The sequence below is a fragment of the Ailuropoda melanoleuca genome, chromosome 8 (assembly GCF_002007445.2).
Source record: "Ailuropoda melanoleuca isolate Jingjing chromosome 8, ASM200744v2, whole genome shotgun sequence".
Taxonomy (NCBI): domain Eukaryota; kingdom Metazoa; phylum Chordata; class Mammalia; order Carnivora; family Ursidae; genus Ailuropoda; species Ailuropoda melanoleuca.
The window spans coordinates 31,091,853-31,109,670 of NC_048225.1; the positions used below are offsets into that span (position 1 = coordinate 31,091,853).

Below are 17,818 nucleotides of genomic sequence, written 5' to 3' on the forward strand. Positions count from 1 at the left end.
TATTTCTGACTTCAGACAGCATACATTTCTCTCATTCCACTCTGGCAGATTCAAAAATGAATTAGAAGCATTTATTGCATTTGTAATGTGTTTTGCCTTCTACTGGTATTTAAACTGGCATTTTGATTTCAGTAGTCCATTGGTCTTCCAGGCAATATAGTTTGGTCTTTAAGGAGCCTTACTTTGGCATAGTCAGAATTTGTAGACGTTTGAACACACTCTGTGATTCAACTTCAAGCCTAGGAGCTGTCAAGCAAAAATCTTACCACCGTGATCTTCAAATATTAATTCTGACTTGCTTCTAAAGCCATTCCCTTTATAATTTTCTGTCATATATGCTAAAAATACTGATAGGAATTGTAAGATACAAAAGCAATATTAAACTCTACTTTCTCATTAGGACTTTCTGTATACTTTCCTATTCTACTTTACCAGTTTATTTCATACTACTCATGACCCTTGTAATCTAAGTATACAGGTGTGCTATCTCCCATGCACACCATGTATCTTCTTCAAATTTTTAAATCCATGTGGAATGTTCTACTTCTCTTCATTGTCTCTTTTAGTTATATTAATAATTCACCATTTAGTCTAAATTATATAAGGTTTATTAACTCTAAACTCAAAAGGGAGTCATCCATACCTTCTTTGGACATGTTTAGTTCTTTTTTTTTAAAGATTTTATTTATTTATTCAATAGAGATAGAGACAGCCAGCAAGAGAGGGAACACAAGCAGGGGGAGTGGGAGAGGAAGACAGGCTCATAGCAGAGGAGCCTGATGTGGGGCTCGATCCCATAATGCCAGGATCACGCCCTGAGCCATAGGCAGACGCTTAACCGCTGTGCCACCCAGGCGCCCCTGGACATGTTTAGTTCTTAATCACTTGGAAAATAATCACCATAGTAACTTGTTACTCCTGTTGCTGACTTAAACTGCTATTGGATTTTTTAGTTGTTTATAGTTTGACACCCCATCTAGATAACAAGATTATCAAAAGCAAAGTTGATGACAGATACATTTATTTTAGACATAACACTGACCCACATATAAAATTAATTATAGGATATTGGTTAGTTATATATGTATATTTTTATGTTTTTATTTTAGGTTAGTTATATTTGATATGTCACTTAATGCACTATAATTCATGCTGGTAGATGCAGCTAATGGGAGTTAAATACAAATTGAAAAGAGATCTTAAAAAGTTACTAAAATGGGGGTGCCTCAGTGGCTCAGTCATTAAGTGTCCGCCTTTGGTTCAGAGTATGATCCCAGAGTCCTGGGATGGAGCCCCGCATTGGGCTCCTTGCTCTGCTGGAGCTGCTTCTTCCTCTCCCACTCCCCCTGCTTGTGTTCCCTTTCTCACTGATTGTCTCTCTCTTTCTGTCAAAAAAAATAAATAAAATCTTTAATAAATAAATAAATAAAATATAAAAGGTACTAAAATGAGAAATTAGGAAAGAATGGATTATTAGAATGGATTATTAGATTGTGTCATCTAGGAAACAAGAAAAATTAGAAATCAAAACAACATTTCTTCAAACATATTTTAGATTACTCTATAAAATTGGCCTAATTTAGAGTCCTTATTCCACAATGAATTTGTCATAGGAACCAACAATTGATGAATGAAATTAAAAAGAAATAATTTCTCCTTCCTTTTCTTCTTCAAATATTTATTGGACACCACTATTGGCACAATGTTTAACACTGAGGATATCAATTTGTTACAGTGTGTGTTTGCTGTCAGCTCAAAATCTAGTAGATGAGACAGACATGCAATTAAAATAGTCAAATTCACTCTACCAACAATTCTATGAATAAAAAATGGCCTATAATAGGCCCCTAGAATTAAATAAACAAAAAACTAGTAACTTCTTGATCTATCTTTTGTTAGGCCACCTATTTTAGGGGGTAAAAGAATGGTACTTTAAATCCAGACGCTGTTACGCTCTCACCAGATGCAGTGCATATTGACAACTATTTATGTAATACATTTGAGCTTGAGATCAGTCTCCAGGTGACATTTTTAAAAACACTAAGCAGATGTGCATAAAGAAACTCTTGCTTATTATCTCTTCCCATTAGAAATTCTCAAAACCCCTATTGATACATGCTAATTGTTATTGGCCTCCTTCATTGCTCCTGTATTTTAAAGTGTTGAAGATTCAACATATTTAAGCACACAAATCATTATCAATATTAGGATTCTCATCTGTGGGCCAGTGAGGGGTAACATGGTATCCTGGAAAGATATACAATTGGTGGTAAATGTAGGTTCAAATCCAATGCTACCCTGTCCTTGCTCTAATATGTGATCATGAGAGTTACTTTAATGAGTCTCGTCTGTAAGCTATATATGGTAATTCCTATTTCAATTGGCTACTATGATGATATGCTGGTTATAAATACTGTTTATAACAGCATCTCCTCAATCTTTTGCTCATGCATTAACATGAACTTCATTTTCAATCAACTGTGAATATATATATAGTATCATTGTCATAACAACAAAACTCAAGGTGAGATACATTTTCCAAAGAAATAGGACTGAAAAAAATTTTCTTCATGTATGTAATTTTCAATCAGGAATATATAATTTTGTATTATCTTCTATGGTAAATATTTAGTGTATTTCAGTGGCTAAAATTTTTAAGGGATTTTATTTATTTATTTGAGAGAGAGAGAAGAGGGAAGGGCAGGGGAACAAGCAGACTCCCTGCTGAGTGTGGAGGAGCCTGACATGGGGCTCGATCCCAGGACCCTGAGATCATAATCTGAGCCAAAGTCAGACAGTTAACCAACTGTGCCACTCAGGCACCCCAGTAGCTAAAATACTTTTTAAATCACACCTAATATAGAAAAACACAACTCTGGAGAAAAGAAAAACAGAGAATGAGAACTAATGGTGAAGATTTTCGTTTGTCTCTAATATTAATAAAAGTTGAGTAATAGGAATTAACTACTCTCCACCCATTCTTATCCCATGCCTTAGCTCAACTCCTCAATATTTCACTCAGAGGCTTATAGTTGGAGGCCAAATTCTGGTGCTACAGCCAGTTCTAAGGTGGAATCTGCTTTTATAGCTTATTATTAATGGGACATATAGTAACAAGCTCCTTCAACTTTCTAGGCCTTGGTTTCCCCATCTGTCAAGCAGGATTACTTATTTCTGAGGGTTATTGTAAGTTAATGCATGTAAAGTACCTAGTAGTTGCAGTAGTGCCTAAAACAAGTTCCTGGCAACTATTTGTTCCCTTCATTAGTCCCTTAATCTCTCCCTACTTTCATTTCTTTATTTATTTTTCATGGTACAAAAGTATTTAATAAGCACATCAGTACAGAAACATGCAGAGCCTCTAGCTCATTCTTTAAGACTATAGGAGCCAAGTGAAAAGTCAGTACAGACTTATTTTTACATATATATAAATATGTAAAATATATATATATATGTGTAATATATATATTACACATTGGGAACTGAACTATTACATTTTCTTCTTTTTAAAAAGATTTGTGACATCCGTGTTTTTTGGTCAGTAATGTTCTGTCAAACATGGTACTAAATCAAAGTAGACAGATTAACAGGAAAGCTGTTTGTTTTCTCCTACTAGAACTGAGCTAGACCAGTGGAACACCACCTTGGTAAGAAGATTTTGACAGGGTGAAGAAACTGCAGAGCCCCTACCCCAACAGAAAACCTAATGAACTGATTTAGACAGGGTTTAAACAAACCTGTGGAAACACAACACACTATAAGAAAGGGATAGCTTTTATCCTGGACTATGCTTTTAGTCCAGCGTATGCATACATTCATGGGTCCCAGTAAAATAGAAACACCAACATAGAAAGCATTTTTGCTTTTATAGTACTAACAGCTAAAAAGCACACAGAACATAGTACTCTGATCTTTTGTGAGTTATTCCAAAATTCTATCTGCTAGGTTAGCTTGATTATTCATCTATAAAATATTTTTTTCCAAAATTCTTTTAAAAAATTTATTATTATTATTACTGTTGTTATTATTTTTTTTTGAGAGAGAGAGAGTGTGAGAGAGGAGGGGCAGAGGGAGAAGGAGAGAGAATCTTTTTTTTTTTTTTAAGATTTTATTTATTTATTTGACAGAGAGACGGCCAGTGAGAGAGGGAACACAAGCAGGGGGAGTGGGAGAGGAAGAAGCAGGCTCCCAGGGGAGGAGCCTGAAGCGGGGATCGATCCCAGAACGCCGGGATCACTCCCTGAGCCGAAGGCAGACACTTAACGACTGTGCTACCCAGGTGCCCCAGAAAGAGAGAGAATCTTAACCAGGCTCCTCGTTCAGCGTGGAGCCCAACATGGGTCTTGGTCTCTCCCCTGAGATGATACCCTGAACCAAAATCAAGAGTCAATCATTTAATCAACTGTGTCACCCAGGTGCCCTCCAAAAATTCTTAAAAGACAGTTATAGAAACAGTGGGACTATGTCAAGACCTGCAGGAGACAGTAATTCACGAACTACAAATATAATACTAGGAATTGATTTTCATGCATAGCTTTAGGTAAAGGACAGCTCTCAGTTGACTCCTACAGCCAAGACTAGCTGTGATAGAAGATGCTTCAGAAATATCAAGAGGGGCAGCTGGCTTGAGTAACACCCTTGATAAATCTCCCAAATAGTTAAAAACCCCTTTTGAGACTGCAAGACTGAAACTGAAAGCTGTGAGTGCACAAAAAGCCAGGTGGGGCATGCAAAGCCTGCTGGGCCACTGACAGTTGGAGATGCTGGGTTCTTCCAAATGCTGACACACCAACATTGTATACTGGGGCCTCTGGGAAACTGTTATTGAAGGAGATTTACACAAAGCCACCACTAAGCAGTTGCTTAAATCCAATCCCTTTCCTTCTTTTAAGGCCTTATATTCCTGAAACATTTCTTTAAAAGCCAGAAAATTGGTAAATGTGAGCAGCATGTCCTGTGTCTGCCACTTCATCTTTATGGTGCTGTAAACTTGTTGGGAACGCTGCCATGTTAAATCCAAGAATCTGTTTCAGTAGCTGTTCTTCAAAATACTTTTTTACCGAAGAAATAGATTCATTAAAAATAGGCATATATGTGATTTTATTCTTTTCTGCCTCTCCTCTGCCATTCCCTTGGCTTTGTGCTCTCTCACTCTCACTTGCTTTCAGGTAAAAAAATAAATAAAATCTTTAAAAAAAATAAAATACCATATATAGAATACCGTGTATTATAAACAAAATACAAAAGACTATCGAGTAAATAAGCAGTTTTTCTAAGTTTCAATTATTACTAAAATTTTGGGGTCTTTTTCAAGATTTATTTATTTGAGAGAGAGAGTGCATGCACGTGTGAGCCAGGGCGAGGGGAAAAGGGAGAGGGGAAAAGGGAGAGGGAGAGAGAGAGGGAGAAAAGCAGACTCCCTGCTGAGTGTGGAGCCCCATGTCCCTTGTGGCTTGATCTCTGGACCTGAGCTGAAACCAAGAGTTGGAGGTTTAACCGACTGAGCCACTTTTTATTATTTTACCACCATGGATTTCTTTATGTTATTTGTTGCATTATGTTTATAATTTTGTCTGAATTATAAATAATAAAATATATGACTTAAATTTATGCCTACCACCTATATTAGCACTTATTTTGTAATGATTTGACAAAAAAAAAATAAGACTAGAGAGGTTGAAAGGTTGTCTTGGAAATTGGTTCACCATTGAATCTAACATTTAACTGAACATGTAAAATATTCCCATAATTACACTTTCCAAAAGGAAGTGAAAAACAGGAAAAATCCTGTATTTTCAGTACTCTGTGAATATCAGCAATTTGGGTAAAAAGTGTCAGCCTCTACTTATTCCAATGGGTGAAGCTCAGGTTATAGAGCTTCCAACAGAAATCCATTCTCCTGAAAAGAGAACATTCCAAATACAAACCATGGATACAGTAGAATATTCATGTATCATGTTATTCTGTATCAGTTGCCAATCAAGTGGAAATGCTAGTCAAGATTCTTTCTACTTTCTACAGAATTTGATGCGTGAGGAGAAACGATCTATGTCAAAGGCAACAGATTTAAAAGTACAAATTGGGTGAAAATGTAATAATCAAGCTACTTCTCGAAGTGAGGTAGAGCTTGTTCTAATTGTCCCAGTGGTACAGACATAAACTGGGACTACCCAGGCAAAATCAGGAGCAGAGTAGAACACCACCCTAAATATTGGCTACGGTGAAAGGCCAAATTCTTCCAGACACCTTCCCAAACTGTCAGAAATATATACCAGAGTAGCAAGCTGGCCCAGTTTCTTTTTCTAATTTACAATCTTGATTATTTTCTATCCAAAATGATGCATGCTTTGGGCAGGTTTGTCCTTACCTGGCCTACAGTGTATATCAAATTATGTGTGACAAGGTGAGCCTACACCTTGTTTCTTAGTAGCGTACTCTCTTAAAGTAAACCAGTAATATTGGGCGAAGTCATTTTTTTTTTCTATTTTCCTGGAAATAATCATTACTGCTATGAATCAAGTAGCTAGGATGGGGAGGGGTGTGGTAGCGTAGAGCCGTATAGGCGCTTCTGTCTCAAACTGTAAATCTTGTGACAATTTAGGTGTGGGCCATTTTTTCAACACACAGAAAGATTTGGAACTTTTCCCAAACAGCCTTAAGAGTAACAGGCACTCGTTGCATTTTTTTGTGTTCTGAGTGGAAAGGTTCTGGTTGAGCACTTGTCTTTCAGTTTCAGATTTTTGTCTGTAGAGACACACTAGTATCACTTCATACTTTTGAGGATAAACTGATATGATATAAATATTACTGATATAATTCAAATTGAATCAAACTGATATGATCTGAATATTAATTATTGTTCACTGTGGTACATAAGCGACAATTTTTTTCCTATGGCTAGACAGTTGACTTAATTATGTAATAAGAAATCATGAACAGTTTGTGAGTTTCATCAAACTATAATACCCATGACCTAAAAATAAACAAACCAGTGCTAGTGTTTCAATCTTACAAACTTCTAAATGACTCTATGTCTTTTTACCAGGATGCTTTTCCCTCTTTAGCCTTTAAAGAAAAGCTTAAGGAAATCTTTGGAAATCTCTTCCTGAATCATCCCAGTAGAATGCAGTAGACTCTGCTCCCATAATTCTTTGCGCATGCCTTTATCAAAGCAGACAGGATGCTCTGCTCTAATGTGGAATTTGTTTTTCATCTAATCCAATGGATCATGAGTTCCTTGAAAGCTCTATTGCTAATATGTAGAGCAATAATAGGCACTTAATAAACATTAATTGAATAAATTAATGAATAAAATGTGCATGGTAGATTCAATAAGTTTGGACTGCTGAAATCCTAAAGGAGTTATTAGAGATAAGGAAAGAAAAAGCAGGTTGAATTCAGATATTAATATTTCAGGCTATTCTTTAAGAGTTCCTTTGAAGGCTTTTTAGGAGAACTGATCTTGAGATACAGTGACAGTTGTAGCTGCTTGGTGGATTCAGCCAAATATGCAATTTGGATAATTTCATATTGAAAGCATCTGAATTTTCTTATATCAATGCCCTGGATTATAGTATTCCTTTTTTTTTTTTTTTACTGTCTTCATCTAGGAAATAAGAATACTATCACTTGCCCATTATATTATGCATAATATATCCTATAAAAGCAAATATGAAAAGTAGATACAATTTATGATCCTTAGAAGTAAAGATGAAATTGTAGATATTTTTGAAGTAGATTTTCCCAATTCTTACATGCAACCTGGTTGGCATTTTGGACAATATAAATGCTTGTAGGCTGTAAAAGATATTTATCTTATAGATGTATTAATTTAAACCATGGGTCAGCAAAGATATTTTTCTGTAAAGGACCAGATAGCAAATATTCTGGGCTTTGCAAATCAGCTACTTAATTCTGTCTCAACTACTTTATTCTGCCACAGCAGAGCAAAAGCTGACATTGACAATATGTAAAAAATGGGTGTGGCTGCATGCCAATAAAATTTTATTTACAAAAAAGTGACTGCTGGGGCGCCTGGTGGCACAGCAGTTGAGCATCTGACTTCGACTCGCGGCGTGATCCCGGCATTATGGGTTCGAGCCCCACATCAGGCTCCTCTGCTCCTCTGCTGGGAGCCTGCTTCTTCCTCTCCCACTCCCCCTGCTTGTGTTCCCTCTCTCGCTGGCTGTCTCTATCTCTGTCGAATAAATAAAAACAAAATCTTTAAAAAAAAGTGACTGCTGTGCAGGGTTTTGTTCATGGGCAATAGATTAAAACTCCTGACTCAGGCCAAGGGTAAGAATAAATTAAGGAGGTTACAAGAGTTTTAACTTATCAGAGAATGGCTTTGGTGCCAGGAAAACATCTCATTTTTAAGTGCATCAACTCTCTGTACAAAGAACCCGATGATTCCTCATTCATTTTTAATTTAAAGCATTTCTGTATATATGGTAATTTTACATGATGCTTTACCATGCAAAAGAAGTATGATTATAAATTATTACTTTTTTTTATTACCTAACAAACAATATTTAGTTCAAATTAATTGCATTTTCAGTTTGACTATTGGGAGCAACGTGCTTTGTGGAGAGCACTTACTGTATACTTGTAATTGTCCACGGAAGGAATTTTTTCCACGTGAGTTTTCTGCTCTGCACTCATATAGGCCTGCATCATCCAGCTGCACGTTGGGTATTTCCAGCACTGCCTGAGATTTCCGCAGACGTGCCTTACTAGGAATATAACCATTAACTTTCATCCATGTGATTGTTGGAACTGGGCTACAATAAGGAGCAAAAATACCATTAATACACTTTCCACTATTAGGAACATAGATTCTATTATCTGGTAATTTAAGCACTTAATAGGCTGAGTGAAATAAAGTGTAATCACAATTAAGGATCACGTGCTGGTTGATATACTTCACTTTCCATGTGTATTGTCTGGTAAGTAGTTACACTAAAGCAGATAGCTTCCTTTTCTTTCATATTTCAGTAAAGTAATTCAGAGACAATATTTTATACATTTTAATACATTATGCTTTATTTTAAAAAATCTTTTAAAATTATTTGAATGGCAAAGTAATTTGATGAAATTATAAAAGTAATTTATGATTATTAGAAGACATTAAACGGCTCATAAACTAAATGAACTAAGACCTCTTTTTACCCCAATCTCCACAAATATCTTCTTTTTGCAACAACAAATATAGTTTGCATGTAATCTCCCACTTTGTCTTTATGATGCATATATGTACACATATGATGAGTTATTTTTGTTTTGTTTAAAAGCTAAGTTTTATACTTGATACTTTATAACTAAAAAATCAAATTCAAGATAAACTCCTGACTTATTCTAGTTAATAGCTGCAAATTATTTCATTATATAGATGTATCAGAATTTAATGAACCATCCCCTATAGTTAGGCATTAAGTGTAGTCCCAGTTTTTTTTTCCTCTATTTTTTTTGTCACTAAAAAACAATATTGTTCTAAACAACCTTGCACATATATCACATACTGTTGCTTTTATTTTCTACAGCAGACATTCACAAAAGTGGAATTGATGGATCAAAGGGCACCCACATTTTTCATTTTAATAAGTACTGCCAGATTGTTTTTCAACAATATAGTAGCAGTTTCCATATCTATCAGTAACATATGAGGCTGTTTCCCCATATCCTTGCAACCATTTTATGTGATCAATCTGTTTAATTTTTGTCAGTATCAAAAAGTAAAAAATGACATTTTGTTGCTACTTTAATATTTTTCTGAACTCAAAGAAGACTGAACTTTTTTTAGACTTTTATTGGCTATTGGTATCTGCTTTTCTGTGAATTGTTTGCTTGTGTTATTTTCCTTTTTTTTCTTTTTTTTTTTTAAGATTTTATTTATTCATTTGAGAGAGAGAGACAGCCAGCAAGAGAGGGAACACAAGCAGGGGGAGTGGGAGAGGAAGAAGCAGGCTCCCAGCAGAGGAGCCTGATGTGGGGTACGATCCCAGAACGCTGGGATCTTGCCCTGAGCCGAGGCAGATGCTTAACAACTGAGCCACCCAGGCTCCCCTATTTTTTCTTTTATTTTCTATTTGCCTATTTGCATTTTTAAAATTTGTTTCTTAGAGTTCATTTATGTATTAGAGCCACTAAGACTTTGTTTCTCAGAAAAATTCTCCCTCAGTGTACTAGTTTATGATGGCATCTCTAATACACTTTTATGAACATTTTTGGGAGAAACAAACATATCTATAGTTTCCTTCACAACCTCTATATTTTGTTTGTTTAAAAAACTATCTGTAAACCTGTTTATATCCATATTGTTTGCATTGTTTCTGGCTGTATTTTGTGGGTTTTGTTTGTTTGTTTTTGTTTTGAATAGTTTGATCTTTAATCCATCTGGATTATATTCATGTTTTTGGTGTTAGATAGGGCATATAACTAATTATTTCAGTACCATTAAAGTAAAACTCCTTTCTCTACAATATCTGGTATCTTGCCTTTGTCATATAATTGGTCTCACTTACTTGAATTTGTTTCAGGCTTCTCGGTTCTGTCCCACTGATTTATTTATTACTATCTATATTTAAGGCACTTTATGGTTTGGACCCAGTCTACTTTTTCAATTTGATTTCTCGCTACTTCCTTCCGTATCTCCTGACCCAGAAACATATCTCTGTGTGTTTCCAATTATATCTGTTGAAATCCTACTAATCCTTTGAGACCCATGCCTCTTTTTCAGCAAAGTCTTTATTTGTGTAGTCTGCAGGGATTTTTTTTTTCTTTTAAATATAAATGCTTTGTGCATTGTTTATAACTCAAAGCTCTTATAGCATTCTACCATAGATTATAATTCCTAAGTCTAAGACTTTTTTACACTAATCTTTCTTATAGAAGGGACAGCAATGTTCACTATTATAAACAATGCTATGATAAACACCTGTGTACTTTGAACACCTTTTTGATTTGTTCCTTAGGAATAAGGCATAGAATTGAAATTCTGGATTAGAGTTGACGGTTTTTCTTGTTTATCCAACATCCAAGAAGATTGAACCTTGCATTTTGGAATAATCCTTACACTGGCATAGCATATCATTCTTTTAATATGTATGAGAATTAATTTGTGATTTTTTTAAATTAGAATTTTTCATCTATATTCAAAGGTGAGATTATTTTTAAAGCTAAAATTTAGTTTTGTTGGTTTGTGTGTGTGCCTACTTGTTAGTGAGTTAGTGGTTGGTTTGTTTACAAGCTAGTTTTGACAGATTTGGTATCATAATGAGGGATGATAGCTTAGTGAATATGTCAGAATATTCCCGTCTCTCTGATAGCTTAAATAGTAGGGAAATTATATGTTCCTTAGGACACTGATAGGATTTTCAAAAAAAGTCAACTGGGTCGGCCATCATTACTGGAGTTAGTTTTTTATAATGTTTTTAGTTTCTTCCAGTTTTCCTTAATTGTATTGTGTTCTGCTTGTGTCAAACTTGGCAATTCATGTTTCCCTAGAAAATCAAGTATTCCATCCCTAACTTCAATATTTTAGCAGTAAATTGCATAAATAATTGTTTGAAGTTATTAAAAATTCCTTAATCATGAGTGGTTGCACATTGTCATAGTAGTTAAGTGTGGGTTCCATAGCTAGACTTCCTGGGGATAAAAAAGTTCTGCAACTATGTGTTATTTAGTGTCTTATTTCTTCAGTTCCCCCAAATGTAAAATATGGTGGAAATAATATGACCTATTTCAGAGAGTAGTTGTGAACATTAATTATTTAAAGTACTTGGCACAGAACAAATAGGCAAAAAAAAAATTGGAATAATATGATGAAGATGTTTGTATCTCCTTTATAATTTCAGTAGTGTATGTTTTCTCCCCCCCACCACCCCCCCCCACCCCGGCTTTTTAAGCTTTGCATGTTGGTTAAGAGCATGGAATTTCAGGAATGCAATTTAGGTTAAAATACAACTGGAACATAAAATGCTATGTGATCTTAGGAAAGTTATCTAAGTTAATGAATCTAATTTCTCCATTTGTAAAATGGACATATTTATTTGCTCCTTCAGAATGTAAGTATCTTGAGGGCAGTGGCATTATTTCTCTTGTTCATCAGTATGTTCACAGCATCTCATAGAGTGCTAGACACATAGAACTTAATAGATGTTTATGAAATAATGATTCTCAATATTATTTTGAGCATTAAGTGAGCTATGTTCTTATAAATCACTTAGCAAAACACGTTGCAAATAGTATCCAATAAATGTTAGATATAATGATTTTTTAAATGATTAACTTTGTTAGATTTTATCTATTTTAATAGTCTTTAAAATAAGAATTTTGAGTTTTCAGCTGTTTTTGTTTGTTTTTGTTTGAATTCAGGAGTTTCCATCCTTTTATTTATTTATTCCTCTTTCTTGATCAGCACATTTATATTGTACATCTAACTTTTTGAGCTGAATGACCTATATAGTTATTATTTTTGGTTAATAATAAAAGCATATAAGACTGTCTTCCTCTGATATCAAACATAACCACATGCCATATGTTTTGATATTTAGAGAGTGCGTTGTACCATTTCTGCTTGTTGGAACTTGTTAAATCAATCTTTGTAGTTAAATATAGAATGAATTATTGTGAAAGTTACATGTCTATAAAAAGGTATATTTTATCTATGATAAAAGTTTAGAAATTAGCTCTGATGTATTTTTTGTTAAATTGTGTAATTCAAATATTATTTTCGTGTTTTCCAAATTTTTGAAGAAATTTAACTTTTGTCAAAATAAATCTTGGGTGGAATTTGTATTGATCAAAAAGAGCATGTAATTAAAAAGGAATGAGTAGAGGTAATATGTCTTAAAGTTCTTTTACTTTGGGGAGGATGGTTAAGATATTAACTCTAGACTTTAAGAATGCATGGTAAAATTAATAGGGTAATTATTAAAAAAGTATAATTTTCCAAACAAATGTAACATATAGCAAAGAGTGGGAAGCTCAGCCCTCCCCCAAATCCATTTCTTTTTTCTCCTGGACACATGTTTGTTTTTTTTCTATATAAATAGGTATGACCATGACACTGACCATGATTTCTGACCCCAAAATGTAGTGTAATTGTTCCCCCAAAGTCTCTATTTTCTTTCTCTTTTGCCTAGGTGGATATCAATGCCCAGGACAATTTTGGAAGTCAAAGGTTGAAGATAGCAGAGACTAGGTCTTTAAATAATTGTGTAGCGCAAAGTGTCAAGCTACTACCTCACCAGTGCCAATCAATAACTTTCTTTGGATTCTGTGTGAATGATATGGAAATGTTTATCTTGCTAAGACCCTAATATTTGAATGCTTATTATATCTACTAACATTACTTTACTAACATAGAAGTTGGCATAAAAATGGATAACTGTCACAATAAGACATAACATATCTGGAAAAGTCAGAATGAAAAAGATAAGGATCTGATACTGGGGAATGAAAAAATGAAGACCCTGTTATGTAGTGGCAAAACAATCTGGTAAAACTTTTATCTTTGATAGTGTGGAAAGGTCATTGATATGCTTACATAGGCTAGTGAAGGAGTTAGAAAATAGAATATTAAAAGTGTGTGTGGATTGTTACTAGCTTTATTCATCAAAGTATTAGAAAAAAAAGATGAGGTCAGGAAAATACTGGATGGACTGTCAGCAGAATTAATGAGAATAGAAAGGCTGCAAAACTTGGTCAGTAAAGCAGATTAATTGCAAAAATGGTCTTCTCAACTACTCTCTATATGCTCATCTTTTGCCATATGATTTTGCAGATTTTATCATTATAAGCTGGAGTCTGTTAACCAATACTTTGAATCTAGGTTGCCTTATGACTTGCTTTGGCTATTAGAATGTAGCTTTCCAAGGATTTGTGTGCTTTTGCTCTTTCTCTTGTGCCCTTGACTTTGCCATGAGAACCATTTAAGTTAGCTTGCAGGAGAATGAGAGAGCACATAGAGCAGGGCCACACTGTCTAGGCAAAGGACATTCCAGGCCAACCAGCTTCCAATGGACCCTAGAGCTGACACATTTAGAAGTTAGTTCAGCTGTTATCAGCTCAGTCTGAGTCAAGTCAGCAGAACCACAAAACCAATTTTATTTTGTTATAAATAATAAATGGTTATTGATTTAAGCTGCTAAGTTTGGGTGTTTTCTTATGCAGCATTACTCTGGCAATATATAATTGATTAGAAATTAGACTAGGAAGTCCCATTTTTTTATAGATCATAGAGAGTAAGAAATAAGAATAAAAAGATATACCAAGGGGCCATTAAAAATCAACCCCATGGGGGCGCCTGGGTGGCACAGCAGTTAAGTGTCTGCCTTTGGCTCAGGGCATGATCCCGGCGGTATGGGATTGAGCCCCACATCAGGCTCCTCCACTATGAGCCTGCTTCTTCCTCTCCCACTCCCCCTGCTTGTGTTCCCTCTCTCACTGGCTGTCTCTATCTTTGTCAAATAAATAAAAACAAAATCTTAAAAAAAAATCACCCCCATGGCAAAGCTAAGGGTTTTGGTTTTCCCAACCGAACCTGGTGGCTTCAAGGTAGCTGCCAGTATATTGAGATAAAAAAGCAGGCTAACTTAATTATTCCTAGGGAGTAACTTTGAATGAAGTTACTAGTAGATGGGATTGAGTGGAAGCAAACAGGTCAGAAGCCAACTAGATATTGAGATAACTGCATTGCCAAAGGAAGCAGGAGTCTGAATTTAAAGCACAACAGAACACAGTATTTGAGCCTGAAAACAAATTTTTAGGTTTCCAAATGTAGACCAACAGGAATTTGAGCTGCAAAATTTGAACCTGCAAGGAGGGAATATTCCTCAATACACATTTCAATTATGGCCATGGAATAAAACAAAAAGGGAAATGTCATAGTAAAGCCAAGATACCCTGGAGGGTAAACAAGACAATTTCTTCCAAAGAGTGATATCAGTGTCTAATTAAGAACTTCCTCATATTCACCCCACACCCAAGGGAGGGCCTTTTAAATGAATAATTTTGTAAGAGAATTTATATTTGTGTCATCAGTGACTAGCTTGGTTCTTTCATTCTTTTCTTTTCTGAATGGAATGTTTTCTGTGGATAATCAATTCTTGTTCCACCATATGTAAAGACACAGAATTTATCTTTTAAGTACATATGTTAGAAAATCTGGATAATCCGTATCTGGACCTGATGGAGATCTGGAACTCTTGGACACAAGTAGATGCAGAGACCAGATGGGATTTGGTTTGTCTTCCTTGGAAAAAGGGTGAATGCACTCAATGTGTGGGAAGAATTCAAATGTTCTTCAGAAGAATCGACTGGCTAAGTGTTCAAAACACACATTCCCTTCCTTCCTGGGCATGTAATTAGACCTTATTTTCTAGCAACCCTTAGTCAGGGGTATGTGATTGAGTTCTGGCCAATAAAATAAGGAAAGAATGATGTACCAAACATCATTCAGGTACCAAACCTTCCACATGATCCTTCAGTTTCACTTTTCCCCAATCAGTGGTAACTCTTGTAGAAAAATGTATAGGAAAATGTTTTTATATCCTTGTAGGAAGGGAATGATTTTTCTAACAATATTTAAAACATTGCTATCCACAAAAATATTGATACATTTGACTGCATTAATATTAACAATTTATTTTCATTAAAGGACACAACCTGGGAGAATTCACTTGCCACACAAATAACTGACAAAGACTAATGCATTAAATAAAGAACTCTGACAAATCTGTAAGAAAAACAACTTGTAAAAATGAGCAAAAGATAAAAGGAAGCATAAATGATCAAGAAACATGAAAATGCATTCAATCTCATTAATGATTAGAAAAATGCAAATTTAGACCACAATGAAATTCCATTTCACACCTAACAGATGAGCAAAATCTATATATCTATATTTATACCCACATGTAAGAGCACTCTAACCAGTCTTAAGGGTTAGCTTGCTTCAAGATAACATACTCCTTACTTGCTAACCTAAGTCCCTGGATCAGTAGCAGACAGGGTACTGGCCTCGAGGAGTGAAGGTCCAAAACTTTCCCAAGCCACAGAGACCAGCAAGTCTGTTTGGAGCTCCCTTGGCTTTCTGGTTAGCCTAGCAATGTTTTTTTTTAGCAAACTGTTGTGGTTTTTTTTTTTTTTTCAGGTCACGCAAATGATTTCAATAACCTCCTTTTGTGTCTGTAGAGGTTACCCTCCCTTGCAGAAAGAACAGAAAACTCCTGCACATCATGAAATAAGAACCAGAACCCCCCCTTGCTAAACCCCCAAACACTGAGATAATATTTATTATCTGGAAGCATCGATTTTGTACATAATCAAGAAATGTTGCAGACCACTGCACTCCTTTTACTGACTAACTCCCTTAGCCCCCTTTATAAGTCCCCAGACCAGGCAGAAACCTTGGAGTTGACTTTTGGACAAGCATCTACCTTCTCCCCAGGTGGCTGAATAAAGTTCAAATTCCTTTCTAGTCAAAACTTGTCTCTTGAGTATTGTCTTTTCCAGCGACAAGTAGCTGAACTTGGGGTTTCATAACACACCCACACACCCACACACACACAGGTATAATTTAAAACAGAATTCTTGCAGATAGCATATAACAGGGTCTTGCTTTCTTATCCAGTCTGACACTGTCTGCCTTGGGTATGTTTTAGTGAATTAACATTTCGTATAATTATCTACAATTGGATTTAACTTTAGCATTATGAGTATTCTGTCTATCCCATAAACTGTTTCTTTTTTGCCTTCTTTTCTTTCCTTATTTTCTATTAATTAACCTTTTTTCTAGTATTTCATTAAAGTCCTCTATGGGTTTATTAAGTATAGCTTTTATTTTTTTTTTTACGTGTGCATGGTTGTTCTAAAGTATGCAGTATTTGCCTGAGAACATTATCTAACATGTCTCCCTTCCCACCTTTGTGCTATATTTATCATACACATTATTTCTACATACATTATAAACCCTCCAATACATTGTTATTATTTTTACTTTAGAGAAAAAAGTGGAAATTAAAATGGAGATCTAACAAGGAAAAAATCAAGAGAACTTCACTATATGCCAGACCTATATTAGAAATAAAGATAAATAAAATGAATGATATAATGCCTTAAGAAATCCATAAATTAATTGAAAAGACAAAAAAATGAACAAAATGTTTCAAATACAGGAGACAGTGTTAACAGAACACAGTCAAGAAGACTATATTAGACTGAGAGGTGTGGGAATGCAGCCCAAAGAGATGACTCATGAGGTGAGCCTTGAAGGATGAGGTAAATTAATCCAAGCAGCAAAAGTATATTCTTGGCAGTAAAATCTATGTACATGAACACAGAAAACTATGAGATAGTATGGCAGATTGGTGGTACTTCACATAACCTGATATGCTACATTGCATAATGTATGCAGGAAAACACTGGCAAGTCTATGGAAAGTGCGCATTTTCCCTTCAAATAAAGATATTTTCAAAATATGAAAGTTTTAATGCTGTTTACTTCCATTTTTGTCTTTCTCATTTCCTCAAGATTAGTATCCTAAAATGTTTGCCTTTAAGCTGTTAGAAGCTTTGGAATGTGAAAATTTTGAAAAGTATTAATGGAGTGACTGAAAGGTTATTTCGAAAGATCTCTGTATGCAATAATATATGTATGTTATCAAATGAGATAGTGATCATGAGCCTACTGGCAGTCCTCACTTTTTACAAGTATTTTGGATACCCCATGGTCATTTACTTTGTCCATGATGAGTTAGGGGAAATCAAATATTTTTGCTGCTTTCAAATGACTTATCTGTAATAAAGAATAATTCATT

The 17,818-nt window shown here is 35.0% G+C and overlaps 1 protein-coding gene across 1 annotated transcript in view; it reads right to left on the reverse strand.

Moving 5' to 3' along the window:
• CNTN5 (contactin 5) overlaps positions 1-17,818 on the reverse strand; it is a 1,363,322-nt gene that overhangs the window by 302,751 nt on the left and 1,042,753 nt on the right. The window contains exon 10 of the mRNA XM_034666129.1: positions 8,599-8,780. Coding sequence (XP_034522020.1) covers positions 8,599-8,780 — 182 coding nt within the window. The remainder of the gene's footprint in view (positions 1-8,598; positions 8,781-17,818) is intronic.